Source organism: Perna viridis, chromosome 11 (assembly GCF_037379345.1).
Source record: "Perna viridis isolate PV_CMFRI_1.1 ecotype Kerala chromosome 11, ASM3737934v1, whole genome shotgun sequence".
In the NCBI taxonomy this organism is placed as follows: Eukaryota; Metazoa; Mollusca; class Bivalvia; order Mytilida; family Mytilidae; genus Perna; species Perna viridis.
Window position 1 is genome coordinate 29,815,009 of NC_142455.1, and position 17,872 is coordinate 29,832,880.

The 17,872-nt window shown below is 33.2% G+C and overlaps 1 protein-coding gene across 4 annotated transcripts in view; it reads right to left on the reverse strand.

Annotated features, from left to right (window-relative positions):
* LOC148603665 (uncharacterized) overlaps positions 1-15,723 on the reverse strand; it is a 30,569-nt gene extending 14,846 nt beyond the window's left edge. For all 4 annotated transcript variants that reach the window (XM_088553958.1, XM_088553959.1, XM_088553957.1 and 1 more), the window contains exons 1-12: positions 15,564-15,723; positions 14,124-14,321; positions 13,122-13,391; positions 11,764-11,811; positions 11,078-11,233; positions 10,042-10,179; positions 9,350-9,490; positions 8,719-8,953; positions 7,602-7,780; positions 6,834-6,953; positions 5,572-5,751; positions 125-4,763 (exon numbers count right to left, since the gene is read on the reverse strand). In XM_088553958.1, the coding sequence (XP_088410084.1) occupies positions 125-4,763; positions 5,572-5,751; positions 6,834-6,953; positions 7,602-7,780; positions 8,719-8,953; positions 9,350-9,490; positions 10,042-10,179; positions 11,078-11,233; positions 11,764-11,811; positions 13,122-13,391; positions 14,124-14,321; positions 15,564-15,644 (6,385 nt within the window). In that variant the 5' untranslated portion in view covers positions 15,645-15,723. The remainder of the gene's footprint in view (positions 1-124; positions 4,764-5,571; positions 5,752-6,833; positions 6,954-7,601; positions 7,781-8,718; positions 8,954-9,349; positions 9,491-10,041; positions 10,180-11,077; positions 11,234-11,763; positions 11,812-13,121; positions 13,392-14,123; positions 14,322-15,563) is intronic.
* Between the last annotated feature and the right edge of the window lie 2,149 nt (positions 15,724-17,872).

The following is a 17,872-nucleotide window of genomic DNA, read 5'->3' on the forward strand; positions in this document are numbered from 1 at the left end:
GTGACTCAACTGACTTACTGATTAAAGATATTAATATTTAGGTTGCTGGTAGTGAACTATGGTGTACATTTTCTAGTGCATCATTGAGGAATGTACATGTAATTAGAACAACATGTGTACATACCTAAAGCACTTGAAAAGGTCCTTTCAAATTCTTTTTCTTTTTCAGCCATTGTTTTATTAAACTCCTTAACTAGCTCCTTTATATTACCAGTATGATCATTGTCCTTATCTTGTATCAGATCCTCGTAATGTAGTTTCATTTTCTCTAATTCCTTATCTTTTTCATCATTGACATTTTTCCTTTGCTCTTCCTGTTCAGCTTTCAACTGATTCAATTCTTTTTCAAGTTTGCTTTTATCAGATTTTAGCTGTTTAAGTTCTTTTTGGTTGGACTCAGACTGACTTTCTTCTAATTCTATCATTTTTTGGTTAAGTATGTCATTTTCACCAGAAAGTTTTTCAACTTTTTCTTGTAAAGTCCTCCTTTCTTGTGAGTCTGATTCAGATTTTTGCAAATGTTCCTGAACTAACACATTTTTAGAAGCCTGTTCTGATTCTATCATTTCCTGCAGATGCAATTTTTCACGTTCAAAGTTTTGAATTTGGTTATCTCTTTCAGATGCTATTTCACAAACCTGATTTTGCAATGATTTGCATTTGTCTTCTAGTTCTGATACTTCCTTAGAATGTTGTGATGTTAAAGAATCTTTTTCCACTTGCATTTGCTTCTTCACCTGTGCAATATAACTTTCTGCCTTTTTCTTATACTCCGATACCTTGGATGTACTATCCATGTCATTTTTCTGAGTCAATTCTTCAATTTCCACCAAATGTTTTTGCTTTAACTCACAAAGTTCACTTTCAAATTTACCCTTTAGTTCTGATTCAAGTCCTAATTTTTCCCTCAATTCCTCAAGCTCTAATTTATATTTGGACTCCAAGCTTTCAATTTCCAGTGATTTGTCTCTATTGAAACTTTGAGTAAATGCTGATAAATTGTTCTGATATGTAGATTCTGCCGATTCTTTCTCGGAGATTAATTCACTAACTTTACTTTCCAACTCTTGAATTTTTGCACTTGATTCCTCTAACTTACCATTAGCACTTAATATTTCATTTTCCAAGTCTTTTACCCTACCATTAGAAGTTTCTAATTTCTCGTTAAGTACTCTCATGTCATTTTCTAAGGAATGTACACTTTGTTCTTCTTCACTAAGAAGTTTTTGTAGTTCGGCACAATGTTTTTCTTTTTCTGTGACTTCTTTCTCTAAGTTAACTAATTTGGAATTACTTTCTTCGACTGATTTATTACAGTTTGTAGAAATTTCTGACAGTTTTTGTTCAATAGCTTGACAATTTTCTTTTACTTCTTGTAATCTAGTTTCCTTTTCTTTAAAATCACTAGTCAATTTTAAAATTGTATTTTCTTTATCTGTTATTACCTCTCCTTGTTCTTGCAATAGTTTATCTTTGGTTGCAATTACCTCCTCTTGTTCTAGCAATTGTTTATCCTTTCCTGAAATATTTTCCAGATATTCCTGTAATTGCATATCTTTACTAGAAATTATCTGCCCTTGATCACGTAGCTGTTTTTCTAAATCAACTATTGCCTTTTGAGAAGCACCTGAATTTTCCTCTAATTGAAGGAGTTTAGTATTGGAATGTACAAGCTCTGCAGAAATTGAATCTTTTTCTTCTAACATAGAAGAATATTGTTTTTCTAAATCACTCAAACGAGCCTCTAACTTTTGGTCTTTGTCATTAGTAGCAGCTAGTTTTTCTTCCAGACCTGATATTTTGGACACAAAATCTTCTTTTTCTGTCCTTTCAGAAGCAATTTTAGCATTAAGTTCTTCTTTTTCTGCTTTAGATTTTTCGGCCTCTGTTTTAACCTGATTTTGAAGGTCTTGAATTTTGACCTTAACTTTTTGTTTGAACTCATTATTTCTGGTTTTCCATTGTTCATCAACAGCACTGAGCTCAGCCTTATGAGCTTCATTTTGATCAACAAGTTTTTGCTCAGCTTCTCGAACTTTTTGCTGCAAAGAATTTTCCAGCTCAGCAGAAGAAATTTTTGTTTGTTGATCCATATCTTCAAGTTGTTTTTTTAACAAGTTGTTCTGTTCTTCAAACATTTCAGTTTCCCTCTTAAGTTTGGCATTTAGGTCATCTATTTGAATTTCATAACTCTGAATACAGTCATTCAATTTACCTTCTGCTTCAGTGACCTTGGCATTCAACTCACTTAACCTTGACTGAAGTTCATGGTCATGAGAAGACATTTCTGAAAATTTTTGTTCGTATTCCTCTTTCACACTTTTTAAGTCAATTACAGCACTATCACGATTTTTTTTACTTTCTATTTCCTTTTCTGAAATTTGCTCTTCCAAATTTTTCACCATTTCATCTCTTTCAGACAATTTTGTCTCCAACCCTTGAATCTGAGTGCCAATGTTTTGACATTTTTCTTCCAATTTTTTGACAATGTTTTCTTTTTCAGCAATCTGTGATTCTACATCTTTCTTTTGTTTTTCATGTTCTGACTGAGCATTTTGAGCATTTCTTTCTATTTCTTCTTGTAGTGACTTAATTTGAACATCTTTAGATTGTGTCTGATCATTCAATGCATGAAGTATTTCCTCCAGGGAGCAATTTGCTTCCTCTAACTGGGTAATTCTCTCCGATGACTGCACAATTGCCTGTTCTTTCTCTTGTTTCTCATGGTTATGTTTTTCAGCTGTATTAAATAAAGCTGTATTTAACTCTTCAATTTTAGCTTCCAATATTTTGAACTTTTCTACATTTTCATTTCCTATCACGTCTTTATGCTTAATCTCAGCTTCTAGTTTTTCACAAGCTTCCTCTTTCTCGTGTTCTAAGACATTCTTACTTTCATATAACTGTGATATTTCATTTTTAAGAGAACTAGTTTCACATTCATGTTCCTCTTTCATTTTTTGCAGGACGTTTTCCACTCTTTCTTTTTCAACCTTCATTTTTTCATCCCATTCTTGTGCAATGGTTGATAATTCTGTCTTGTGCTGCTCTGCCAGTTCAGAAAATTGTCTTTCTTTCTGCTCATTGTAAGTTTTCATCAAGTCATTCATACCTGAATCTTTCTGAGCCATTAAATCTGTCAAAGTTTTTTCATGCTCACTTTCTTTTTCTGCTAATTTATTCTGATATCTGTCTTTCATTTTGTTCATGTTTTCTTTATACTGCACTTGCAGCTCATCAAACCTTGTTTTGAAACTCTCCTCCATACTCCTTGTATTTAATTCAGCCTCTTTGACTTGGTCAACAAGTTCTTTTATTCTATCATTCTGCTGTTGTTGTTTATTTTCAAAGTCTGATTTCAATTTATCTTTTTCCTCAATTTCACTTTGTAATTTTACATTGGTTTGTTCTAAATTATCTTTGGATTCCTTTAGTCTGGTTTTAGCTTCATTTCTCAAGCGATCAAATTTCTCTTTCATTCTCTCTATTTCAGTACTTTTTTCTTGTAATTCAGATTCAAGCTTCTGTATATGTGAGTCGTTTCCTGTCATAATTCCTTGGTGAGCTTTAATTTCTTCACCTTTTTCAGCCAAAGCTTTTTCAAGATCAGAAATATGAGAATTTTTAGATTTTATATCATCTGAAAGATGTGTGATTTTGTCTTCTAAACTAGATTTTTCTTTTAGTAACTGTTCTTGGCTTGTTGTGAACAACTCTTTCGTTTCATTGACCTTAACATTCAAATCTTCATTGACCTTCATGCTTTCATTCAAGGATGTTTCAAATGATCTAATTTTTTCTTCAAGTTCTTGTTTCTCACACTCAACTTTAGTTAAGATGCCATCTACTTCCAGCAGCCTCATGGCCTTGCCATCAAGTTCTATCACTTTTGCATTTGCATCTACAAGTTGAGAAGTCAAGTCTTCAATCTCTTTCTCTTTTTTCTGCATCTGTTCAGTCAGAGTTTTTATGCTCTCATCAGATGACACAGAAATAGCAGACATTGTGTTGCTGTGGTCTTGTAAAATCTCTTCGACTTTTCTTTTCCATTCTATTTCACAAGCGACAGTCTCTTGCCTCATAGCATCAATCTGCTTAACCTGCTCATCAAATTTCTGACTTAAAGATTCATTTTCTTTCTCTAGCTGTTGGCTTCTGTTCTCTAATGACTGAACTTGCCCCTTTAACAAGTCCCTTTCTTCCTCAAGACCTATCCTTGTAGTCACAAATTGTTTGGTCATATTTTCCAAGTCTTTTTTTAACTTTTCATTTTCTTCAAGTTGAGATTTCATTGTATTTTCATCCTCAGTCTTTTTTACATCAAACTCATTCAGGAGTTCTTCAATCTTTGCCTCCTTCTCAGCCAAGTTAGTTTTTAACTGTTGAATATTCAGACTCAGATTTTCAGCTTGCTCACTCCGTTCTTTCAACATTTGGTCAGCATTAGATTTCATGGATTTGATCTGCTCCTTGTAATAAGATTCAAGATCACTACTGGATCCCTGAATTGACTCCTCGTGACGCCTGGTCAGGTCTTCCATCTGGGCACTGTGTTGTTCCATGATTTCCCGGATCTCGTCCTGAGCAGCTCGGATTGATTCCTGTTTCATATTTTCAATCTCTTCTCCATGTTGTTTTTGCAGCTTCTCTATTTCTGTTGTGTATTTACTCTCCTGGTTTTTCAGTTTTTCTTGTAATTCATTAATTACAGAATCACTTTGATCTTTCAGAGAAGACAAGGTACTTTTCAACTCCACATTTTTCTAAAAAAAGAGAATTAATTTAAATATCTTAAAGGCCTCACTCCTAATTTTAGTGCAGTCTAGGTTGTTTTAACTAAACTGTATTTTTTTTTCAGTTGAATGTTTTAAGCTGTTTCTGTCTATGTTTTGTTTCAACTTATTATTTGTTAAAAAATTTTCCTAATTATCAAGTAACATATATAAATATTTTGTTTTAACTCAGTTTTACCTGATTTTTCATTCAACATTTTAAGTCAGGAAATAGCATGAAAAAGGCAGAAAGTTTTTATCTTTATAATGAAGACAAATTATAGGCAGTATTTAGTGTGTGATGAGTTGGTCATGTGACATAAAAAGAATTCCTGTGATTTTCTCTTGAAATGTTAGATCACAAAACAGGCAGGCAGTTTTTCACTAGCACCAGATAAAGCAGAGAAATCTTCTACCTATTTGCTAGTTCTGTTAACATATTTTTCTCAAAATTCACATCATTTTTAATATCAACATTTTGAATAAACATTAGGGGTGTTGAGATCACAGATCATTCATTTTTTCTCTATCTTTTTTTCTAGCATTGTGACTGAGTTCATTGAAACAGGTATCTATATAGTTATCCCTATTTAGCATTTAATACATTGTAAGTACATTTTTTACAAACATTTGTAATGAAAGAGCTACTGATACAAGCTTCACAGTCACAGTGTTAAATTGCCAAACTTCCATATATTTTTTAAAATATGACGGGTCGTTTTGAAATTTGTTTCCTGTGTTGCTAACTTAAAGTTCATACAGAGTCCACTGAGACCTAAAACTGTTTCACATAACCTACACCAGATAAAGTGTTGACTTCTTCTTGTAGCTGATCTCTCATGGTATCCTGCTGTGACATGGCTGCCATTTTCTGAAGGTCACGTTCCTCCACAGCTAACTTCATCTCCTCCTCTTTCTCTGAGAGTTTCTGATTTACCTCTTCCTCTAACTGCCTTACTGCTACATCCTTCTCTTTTGTCTAAAAATATTCTGGAATGTTTATTTTAACTTCAAAATTTCAGTTTTTTTAGACAGGTTTCCTTATACATAATTGACCGTTTTGTAGACAGTTTTTAGTCAGCAATGTAATTATAGGATAATTAATTGGAAAAAGTGAATAACCAAAATATAATCACAGGAGCCAAGAAAAGCTAAGACTCTGAAGAAAAACATAAATATGAATTTTAAAATCAGAACCTAAGTTAAATATAAACTTTTAACATTAAGAACAAACAAATAAGAGTACACATGTACTATGTAAACATATAAGGAATAATACAACTAACTAGCCTTCATGTTGTAAAGCATTAAATAGAAAGTGATTATCTTTGAACCAGTACAGACTATGACCAGAATATAAACAAAATAAGGTACTGATAACATTTCTGACTTTCATCACAAAAAAAAAAGTGGTTATCTGGCAATAATTCTAATTATGATATTCTTCATGCTTATAGCCATTTTTTATTGGTCAAAAACATCATTGCCAGAAAGCTCATACATGCATGAACTTCGCCAGATCGTTAAGAATAGTTTATTACATGCACATTGATTTTACCAGTCAAGTTTGTTTACAGAGAGTAATTTTCAGCTCGGGGAAAGAAACTTATAACTGTCTTGACTGAACCCTTGAAAACACCTTATAGTAATTTTCCTTCTTCCTTGTTGTAATTCCTTAAAAATTTTACTCTTGTTGAATTGTTTTCATCTCGTATTTTCAATGCCAACTATCATTTCATCAATACCGCCTTCATGGTCATCGTGCAGGCGATTATGTGTAAATATTCGTTCACGCTCCCATACGTGTGCAAAGAAATGTGTGTGTATTGAAGCATAAACATACACATAGTATGTAAATATAACCAACTGAGGCTCTCAGAGGGTAACTTTGACTGTGGGATAGAATTATAAGGATGGAACAGCTATTTTCAGTCATTCATGCATGTATGAACGACTCAAAATAGTTGTTCAATCCTACATAATATGTGCTCTAGCTTAGCTGTTAATGTCATGTTTGAAGAGCACAGTATTACAACTACCAAATTTATCCTGAATATTCACCAGTGTCTGAACAGCATCTGAGTGTTGTTTCTCCATGTCATGGATTTGTTTCTCCCAGAATTTGTCTCTCTCCTCTACAGCTCTCTGTACCTCATCTCCAACCTTCTTTTCTGTCTCTTCCTGTTAAAATACACATGTAATATAATGCCATGTTTCTTTAATGCATTTATTTATCCTTGATTGTGCTGTGATATTCAATCTAAGCACAAACATGATGTATGGGTTGTCATTCTAGGTATACCCCACTCATATAGGAAGCTGATATTGGACAGCAACCAAAATAGTTTACAATATACGCCCTAGTTACAATTATATAAAATCACATACCACATCTGAAATCAATCTGACCAAAAATTGTCTTGATTATTCCGTATGCCAGTAGAGACAAAATGGCAATGTCCCACAAAACAGTTGACATGAGAAATTAATCAAAATTCTTATGATGTATGCCCTGTCTTCACTTTTATAAAGGCACATACCAAATTTGAAACCGATCCATCCGTCAAGATAATTGCAATGAAATTAAGACAGATGGATGGACAGACAAGGTTACTCCAATATACCACCCAATCTTTCAGTGGAGTGTTGGTTTCTTCATATTTATTACTAATTCCTGGCTTTTCAACATATATTTTTTCAGACTTTACTTCACAGACTCTTATCTACTTTATTAAATATATTTTCAAGCTTTCTTTATCTACTTCTACATGGAACAGTCAAAATTTGCACCATACCAAACATTATACAAAGAATTTAGTATGACCAAACCTGTAGACAGGTAACAGCTGCTGCTTTAGCTCTTGATAATTCCTGAATCAGATTTTCTTTCTCTTCTTCAATCATTTTCTCAGCCTGTTTTATTTTCTCTTCTGATTCTGCAATCACCTGCTTCTTTTCTTCCTTCAGTCTCTTAATTATCTCCCTTGATTTCTCTAATTTTTCTTGGCCTGAAGTTACAATCATGAGTATTTTTACTTTTATTAAAAGCTTTGTAGATTTCAGTTGATAAGTCTGCAGATGTCTACCCAGAAAATTTAGGGCAAGTAAGGACACCATTCAAACACGATAAAGCTCTGCATTTTGATTTTGATTAAAAGAAGAGAATTTGAACAGAATAAAAAATGGCCCTTTTTTTTGTCTCTTATTCCTAAACAGTTCAGCCTTAACCCCCAAATTCAATCCAAGCTTTATAAAAAAAAGACAATAATTATATGTTCAAATAAATTCACACATGGAAAAGTGCAGCCATATTCAAACACATCAAAATAAAATTTCAAATTCAATAAATAAACCAATAGCTATTTATTTACATGTATAGAACATATAAACACTAATTTTATTAACTCAGGCCCAGGAGCCCCGTGCAGGTCCGGGTGTTAAAAGAATAGGCCTGCAGCAGCGCTAAGCTTGTCGTATAAGGCGACTAAATAGTGCTCAGAAACCTAGCCGGGGGCTACAGAGCAACTGGGATGTGTGCCCCAGGTGGTTCAATGGGGTACCCCTGGCGTGTTGCATGCTGGGGTTGTCAGGCTATAATACGGAAAACCTGACCGCAAACCATAGTGGTGCACCGTGTTGGGAAAGATGCCACGTTCCTTGCACGTTAAAGAACCCTGCTATGGTATTCGATAGGAATAGGAACCTTTGCGCTCCGCCACAGGAGGCTAAATTGCCCGACCTTACCCACCCCCCCTTTTTCCAGTGACAATCAAAATTTGTCAACTCTATTATCCTTGTGACCCATCCTTTTTTTTCATTTCATGTTCATTTTATCATCCATTTCATGTTCATCGTCTGAATATAGCTGAAATATTGCTGCTCGGACGTTAAACCCCAACAAACAAACAAACAGGCCCAGGACTTCAAAGCAACATGTTTAACTAACCAGATTTCTCCAACCTCTCCACCTTTTCTGTGCACTGTTTATTTTCCTCCTGCAACATGAAGCACTGCTGACGTATATCCTTGAGTTCCTGATCTTTGAGCTCCATTTCTTCATGCACCTGTTTTTTTACCTCAGCAATTGCGAGCTCCCTGTCAACCTCCAGTTGTTCTATTACTTTTCTGGCTTCTTTCATCTGGTTTTGAAGCTTGGAGATAGAGTCAGGTGATGCTGAAGACTAGAACAAAGAAAATTCATCATAAAAAGATTTTTAAAGTTAATTTCTATGTTCTCAAGTCATTTTTCATGAAAACCAAAGAGGAAGTGAGGTGGTTTTCTTACCGTATTTTTCCCCGTAAGACAATAATTTAAGATATCAGTGTGTCTTTCACGTTGATCTTCGACAAGAAATTGAGGGAGTTGCTTTATTATTATCTTTTATTCATATGGCATTTAAAAATCATATTGCAGTGAGAAAGAAATATAGACGGACCGAGGAAATCTCTGGAAAATGTGCCTTTGTTCCATCATAAAATTTGGACTTTTTTAGGTCGCCAAATAGGAAAAAAATTGAAATTTGGTCTGGTTGTCTATGAACCAATTTCGCGTACACTGTTAATGATACAACACTTACCTTAACTTTCTCAAGTTCATTATTTTTCTCTAGTAGTTGTTTGTTTAGTTGGTCTTTCTCAGTTGATATCTGGGTATACTTTTCTTTATTTGTTTTTATTGTCTCTTTACAACGACTCAACAATCCCTCCAATCTTTTAACCTATATGTACATGAAGAAGAAAGGACATATAAAATTGGATAGTTTATTTTAATGAAATTAATTCAAAAACCTTAATTTAGAGGAGACAAACAGTGTTAGAGGTGCTTGAAATTTTAAAGCAAGGGATAAAACAATCAGCAGTCATTATATTCCTTTCCAAATATTCAATAAAAATTCAAATTTAGACAAATACTGTTATTATATAATGGAACATATTTTGTATGAAGCAAAAGTATCCTGAGTCACTCCACAAGTAAGTTACAAAAAATATATACAAAATCTCCTAATTTTTCTGCATTGTCAATGTGTAGTACCAGTAGATTGATGTCAAAGTGCAAAATATGATCAGTTTATTATTAATTAAATGTAAACTATGATTTGTATATATGTTTCTTAATTTACATTTATCTTTTGAGTCTAAATTATTCTTTAATGACACTTCCTTTCTTTATCTAAATCTACCTTTTCATTGAGGATACTTTAATGATACTACCTCCTTTAAAGCATAATTTAGACTCAATGTAAATTAAGATATCTTTATCCAAATCTACCTTTTCATTTAGAATTTTTATATCATCTGTCTGACCAACAGGGTTGTCCCCCTTGGGGGCTTCCTTAGTCTGTTTGGGTTTGGACAATTTTGACTCCAACTCAGCAGGTATTTCTTTACCTTCTCTCAACAATCTTATCTGTGATGAACATAACATGTATAAAGTTTTAAGAATAAAACCATGGATTGAACAAATGATGATTTACAGGTAAAAAAAGACAATCGCATGATACACTATATAGTTCAGGTACAAATGTACCATAATTGCAGTATAATTAAAGATTATAACATTGCCTTTTCCATATTAGCCTGTGTATCAACACAAGACTTCCATATCAATCCTGAGAGCTCTGCTAGAGGGATGATATGGGTTGAAAGTTGATGCAAAGGACAATATGGAACAATGCAATGTCATAATACAATAAAACACTAGATGACTGTTTCAAGTCATATTTAAATATATTTTCATTTTTTATACACAAATTATGTGATTTTACAAATGACATAATTATTAACAATGGGCTATTATTAATAAGGTTGCCATTGACAACAGGCCAATTGCCAATTATCAGCATGAGGCTAATATTGGCTTGCAACTTTCAATGCTATTGAAGGGATAAAACGTCCATATCACTTTCAAATACATGATTATTGTGATCAAACCTGATATTTTTTCATTGGGTTTGTACAGATAAAACCTGTCTGAACCAAAAACCTGACCAACCCATACACTTTTTGAAATCTGTTCATATAAATATATGCATGCACGTGGTTTATGTATGTACATTATAAACTGAACACGTTACAAGACGTTATTTCTTATCAGCAGCACTGGTTTGATTGAGTATGGTTTAACATCCTATGGCATATATTTCGTTCATAAATCTAGTACCAAGAAGTTCTACAGTGAGCAGTACAAAGAATGAAACATCAGATCTTCAGGATTTAGAATTTTGTGATACTGCTAATTTCTGTAAACAATCTATGATTCTATAATTCAAGTCAGACAAGTTTGACTATTGGGTTGTTGAACTAACCTGCATCTGGTAGACCTTGATATGTTCATCCTTCTCTTCCAACATAAGTCTGTAGTTCTCTTCCAGATCTTTTTTTGCCATTGTGTCTAGCTGTATCTGTTCTTTCAACTCCGAGATCCTACGGAAAGCTTTGTCCTGGGTCATAGTCAAAGTTGTCTGTAATGTACAATAACAGATCTATAGTTGGGTTAAAGTCAATGTAATATGTAATGACCAAAGACATATATGGGTCTGCTTTACCTCAAGAGTTTCTTATTTTTCCATAATCAGAGGTGCACATCTTTTATATTTGTATAAGCACTGTGCAAAAATATTCCTTTCCTCCTAAATTAATTCAATATTTATCTTGTATACCTCTGTCCATTTGTGGGTACCAATTTTCAAGGTTTAGGGAAAATTACCAATTCTTAGCATGTTGAATCATTTGGTTTGACAACTCTTTCATTTAAACAAATGGGAAATTTCCTTTTTGTTGGGAACCAAATTTCGAGGTTTACCAAACCCACATAAAGTAGTACCCCTTGAACAATAATACTTTTACACTAAATGAGTCTTATGTAAAATAATGCACAAAGCTACCTTATAATGTGGTAGGACTTCAGAACCAGAAATCATATCCTCCTAGGTCTACACAATTTTAGACCTATTAAAAAAGGATAGATGAAAACAAAGTCGAACATCCATACCTTGACCTTATCTCTTTCTTGTGTCAGATCCTTATAAGCAGCAACAACCTGGAAGAGTGATAGATTAGAAACATGATTCAATAATAAACTCAATAGAAATATTTCACCAAAATAAAAGTTTTAAAATATAACAATAAATCATGCTCTATATTAATCAATATTGTCATTATTTAAAACTTGAAATGTATGTGTTAAATTTAGTTGTGAATGCATTATTAACTATTAATATAAACAGATACAAAGGAAATCCATCTTACTCTTCAAATTTCAGCTTGAATGTCAAAATCAATCCAACAGGATAGTTCATTTATATACATGCAGCTATACCATTCAAATATGTGCTTCTTATATAAAATATTCAAGACAGAATTAATTAAAGAAAGTGAATCATGCAATAACATTAAAATATCAATAAATTTTTAGACGATGTCCATTACATATAACAATTTTCAACAAGCATTCTGACAGTATTGCTGATGCAATACAGTGTCCCCTTTCGGTCTTTGAACCCATTGCCTTTATGAGATTTTTTTTTATATATGTGAACTAAGAATGGATGGTGTTATTTTTTAACAATCAAGAGAAAATAACTCTTGAACAGGAAAAGCAAATGCCATCAAAATCAAACCCGAGCTTCATTTTACAGTAGATAATAACATTTTTGCATTACAGAAAGCTGCATAAAGACATTCTCTATCTATTACCTGGAAAGTTGAAAAAAACTTCGTTATTATGAATTAAAGGGCAAATAACTCTAGAATGACAGCAGCAATTTGCATCAAAATGATGAAACATAAAATTTTATGTAATTTTCTATGTCAAAGGGCCATAAGTTCCATATAAACCATTTTGCCGCAATAATATTTAAATTTAATCAGTAACTTGTCACAATAAGACAAATATGAAATCAATTGGATGAGGCATTACAAAGAAAAGTCTGGAAAACATAAAATTTTATGAAATTTTTTATGTCCAAGGGACACAACTTCTGTAAAAATAATTCAACCGTAACATCATTCGAACTTAACTTGTAACTTGTCATGATATGACTATATACCAAATATGAAATCAATTGGATGAGGCATTACAAAAAAAGTCAGGAAAACATAAAATTTCAGGAAATTTTCTATGTCCAAGGGCCAAAACTTCTGTAAAAATCGTTAAACCGTAACGTCATTCATACTTAACTTGTAACTTGTCATGATAAGACTATATACAAAATATGAAATCAATTGGATGAGGCATTACAAAAAAAAGTCCGACTGACGGACTGACAGACGGAGTGCAAACCTAAGCCCCCTTCGGCAATTGCCGAAAGGGGACAATAATCAGCATTGCTATTGGAAAAGTTTTCTTACCTCCATAAATTTAGATTTGTACTTATAAGCTCTTCTCTCAAATCTCTTAATCAACATGTAAAGATCCTCTTTGCTGTAGGAATCTAAGTTAGAAGTTGATTCATCAATTTCACTTTCAACATCTGAAGGCAGCTGATAATGATGCCCTCCACCAAAAGTTGTGTTAGTGAAGAATGAGCTGTCACTGGTGACGGAACTAATGGATGAGGTTCTAGACCGGGTAGCTCTTGGTGTCTCGTCTCCAGGAAGATTTGACAATGCTGAAGCAAACTAAAAAAAAATCATTAATATTTTTTCAATAACCTTCTGTAGAAAAGCTTAAGGAGGTAGACCTAGGGAAAGACCTAGGGCACAGATCTTATAAATCATTGGAATGTTTGTATTCACTATTTTATATCAATTTCATGTATGCATCAAAGTAACTTAAACTGATTTCATTCTGTTTCAAAGGAAAGCTTGAAAGGCTTGCTGAAATATGATACAAACATATAACTGATTTCAAGAGTTATGTCCCTTACCCCAGGTCTACCTCCTAACGTTTGTGTTACAATTTTTTTGTGGCTTAATCAATCAAACCTTTAAAATAATATCATTGTGTTTTTTAAACATTTACTGTATCAAATATTTTAATGTGACTGTAAAACTAATGAAAAAATGGCCAACAGTACTGTACAAAGTATTAAACTATAATTGGAGAAAGATGCTACATAAAATAACAAAATTGTAATTGTTGTGTCAAGATTGCAATTGTTCCAACTTTCCAAGTCTGGTCAAGGGACCATTGGTAATTCATGTTTTTTTCATTTATAGTTACATTTGTAGGTACATTGCAGGCAGAATTTTTGTTCAGCACCACCAAATTTGACATCATTCAAAATGTATTTTCTTACTCATTTTCCAAATCTAAAATAACCCAAGAATCAAATAATATCAAGTTTTATTGATAAATGAAAATAAAAATTAACCGAATGCATATATTACAGAGCTTTTGTTATCTCTTACATCAGTGGTATTGTTTGGGGTCCCTTCATCTTGAAGAGGGATATCTACAAGCTGACCAACAGCTGGACCAGAAGTGGCTTGGTCTACTGGCTTCTTTGGTGTACTTTCAGCCTGTGGGGTGCCTATGTCTTGCCCATCACCTCTCCCATTCTGTGACAGTGGGTCAACCTTTGGACTTAATGAATCATTTGACTCACTCTACAAAAAAAGTGTAAACATATTTTTTAAATTACTTGCATTTTTTATGAAATTTTTTTTGGTCAATGTAAAGAAATAATAAAGCTACATTTTATTTTTACATGCTTCCAAAAGGATAACAAATGAGAAGTCCAAAAATGGTAAAATGAAAATCAATGATACATGTATAATATTATGCATAAAAAAGTTTCAGTAAGATGGCCTTGAATTCACTTTCACAATTTCATGACATCAAAACAAGATGTGTGAAATGTCATACTAAGATTTGATTAAACCATGCAGGCATGAGACTTTATTCAGGTTATACACTCCTTGTGACGTTTGGGATTCATGCACGCACAATACCTAAACATGCACTAAATGCTCACCAAACGCATGATAAACTAAGGCTTCTATCGTGCCTTTAAATGCACGATAAATGAATGCTCCCGGTTTGTGTTTAAATGTACCACGAACAAACGGTCCCAGCGTGCTTTTAAACTCACAATAAACGAACGCTCTTAGCATGTATTTAAATGCATGATAAGCAAAGGAAGAAAAATAATATTAACAAATGTTAATGAAGAAAGTAAAAATCATAAATAGAATTCATAAAATATAAAATTCAATGGCAAAAAATATAAAAAAAGAACAGTTGAATAAAGGAAATAAAGAATGTACAAAAATAAAAGAATGCTTCTTTCCACGATAGCACATTTAAACAAACACTATCATGCGATTAAATGAATGCTGCTATCATGCCTTTAAACGAACGCATATCGAAGCATAAACAAACAATGATGCTATAATGGGACAGTGAACTTTTAAAGGAGTGTAAAGTTCTATATCTGAAGCCATAGTGAAGGGGTACGTCACAGATTCCTTCTGGGCTAATATGTGACTTGTTTCTTTCTTAGCATTTCTGGTTTCATCTGTCTCATGTTAATTTCCAATTCATGTTAACTACATTTTTTGTTTGTTTTTATGGCTTGCTTGGTTTGTTTCATTTTCTTCTATTCTTTTGAAAAATTCTCATGTTATAAATTTTTTCATGGATATGTAGAACTTCTAAGAAGATATGCATTTGCAGCCATCAAATAACATCAGTTACATTTAGATATTTCACTTAAGAGTGGCGTGCAGCGAAAACCGGATACAAGGGACATAATCGAATTGGTACATCGTATACGTATTTTTTAATTTTATCAATATCTGTTATTCAAGCCAAGCTCGAACGATGCAGCATACAGCTTTAACAAGTACCTTTGTCACAGCACTGAGTGCTCCTTTGAGAGGACTCTGGGCAACCCCTTGTTCTATTTTCTTCTTAAGGTTTTTAAACATAACGTCTTAATTTCTGTTCATATTCACTTTTTTTCACATCTGTTGACTGTCATGCGTATTGTTGACACGGACACGTTACACATTCTTGGTCAGCTGTACGCTTGATTTTTTTGTGGAGATCACGATCCCCTCGCATGTACACGTGTACTGTTTTGTTTTATATATTATCTTTTTTTCTTTAAATATATTACATTATTGAATGCTTCGAAATTGACTTGTTTTGTCGTGTTTTTTGGGCGTAGGCGTCCAGGTCTACTGTAAATTTGCAAAGGATAAAATTTGAAAAGGGACTTCCAGAAAAGGGGATTCGAGGCTATTGAAATTAAAATTTTCCAAAAAAGGGAAAAGGTAGCAACCCATATAAATGCATTATAAATTAAAAAAAAACTGTTCTGTGCAATTTTTCAAGTATTATAGATAGAAGTAATTAAATTCATGCGTGCAGTCCACAGAAGGCTTAATTGGTTACTGATAATGTTTCAGCATAGACTGTTATTAATTGATCTATGATTACAGTTCCCCATTTCATATTAATAAATCCATGCAGCGACAGATCCAGGAATTTTCAAAAGGGGGTTCCGACCAAGAATTAAGGACAATCATAATTTAAGGTTTAGTTATTTCGCCTTGCAGCTTTTTTCCTGTTTTACCAAAGTTATATCAAGATACTACAGTGAATTATGAACTTAAGAATAAAATAAACGAACGTTCAAGCATGTAAAGCGAAAGGAAGTGGAAAATCAGGAAAACATTTATTTTCCTTTCCTATTTTAAACAATATCATTTCCTACCCTTTTATCTTTACTTTAAAATTAGATTAGTCATAATAATAGTATCATGACTAAATTTTCAACAGTAAATATAAATATCTTGTAAATATGTAACAATAAGTGGAGTTTCGGCCTTTATATAAGCTGTGCAGGCAGAAACCTACCGCGACGAGAACAATAGAACTCGCGCTCTTGTTAGTTGAGGCGGATGTTCCTGTCATGGCGATTCCGGTCTGATTGCTATAAATTGATTTAACTTTATACAGTAAAAGAGTTAATGTTCTGTCTTTAGAAGTGCGTGTTATTGTAACAAATATCACCCGGGGAAATGGGGTGGTCGTCTTCTTTTAAAGCACCTCTTGGTATTCCAATAATAAAAGGTTGATTTGACCTTCCGCTTTTATTGGTACTGCCATGCAATCTGTGCACACCCAGGGTATAAACATCATATCACCCTTTTGATTTACATTAGGACACACAATTCAGTATAGAGGTTACAGACCACCAATTCAACCAATGAGCATTTGGAACGTACGCAAAAATAGTCCTACGCAGAAATTACCCCTGTTCCTCATAGTGCTGTGAAAAAAGTTCTCATCTTATTTTAAAAATTTAAACAGTTTCTGAAAGGAAAAACATTTTTGTAATTTTATAGGTGCATTTTGCTTCTTGTGATGTGAAGCCTAATCTCCATAATGATTTTTAAATATACCCCTATCTTGTGAAAACACTGGGATTTCCCATGCTATTTATAGACCCTTCACTTCCGGTGACCAGTACTGCACTGCAAGTCTGCTAACCCCACATGCCATTCTGAGGATTGTGAGCTGACATATGTAGAATCATGCTGATATATAGTCATCTGCAGGTTAAAGTTAAGGTAAAGTCCAGAGAAGCCATTGAATATTGTGAAATTAGCATAGAAGCCTATGGGAAGTGGAATTAGTGGTTTTTAGCCTAGAAGCGAGATTCAGAGATTTACAAAAGAGGTACATTGTAACCCCGGCCCCTAAATTTGTCCTTAAAATGTGAAAAATATGCACATCCCTTGTGTTATGTTAATTACTTTGGATATTCATTGAACTTTGCTATTTTTTTTAGTTTTTAAATATTTTTACTTATATAACAAATTACACAAAAAAAATCAATTTCTTAAGGTGGTCCGGGCTACATACCCGCTCCCTTGGATCCGTCTATGCACGCATAATTACGCAGAACTAACATTTAAGATATAGTACCGATTGTTAAACGATTGTTTTTCAAATAGAAAAAAACTTCACATGTCCCTCTTGTTTTGCTAGTAACAGGAAACAAAAACCTTTAGGTTTTTTTGTGCTATTAAGCATTTGAAAATGAACGTAATTATTACCCTATTCACAGATACCTATAACATAGATATATAGACATAAAACTTTTTATTTATTTATAGTCGGACATATTACAGACAACATAGATCGT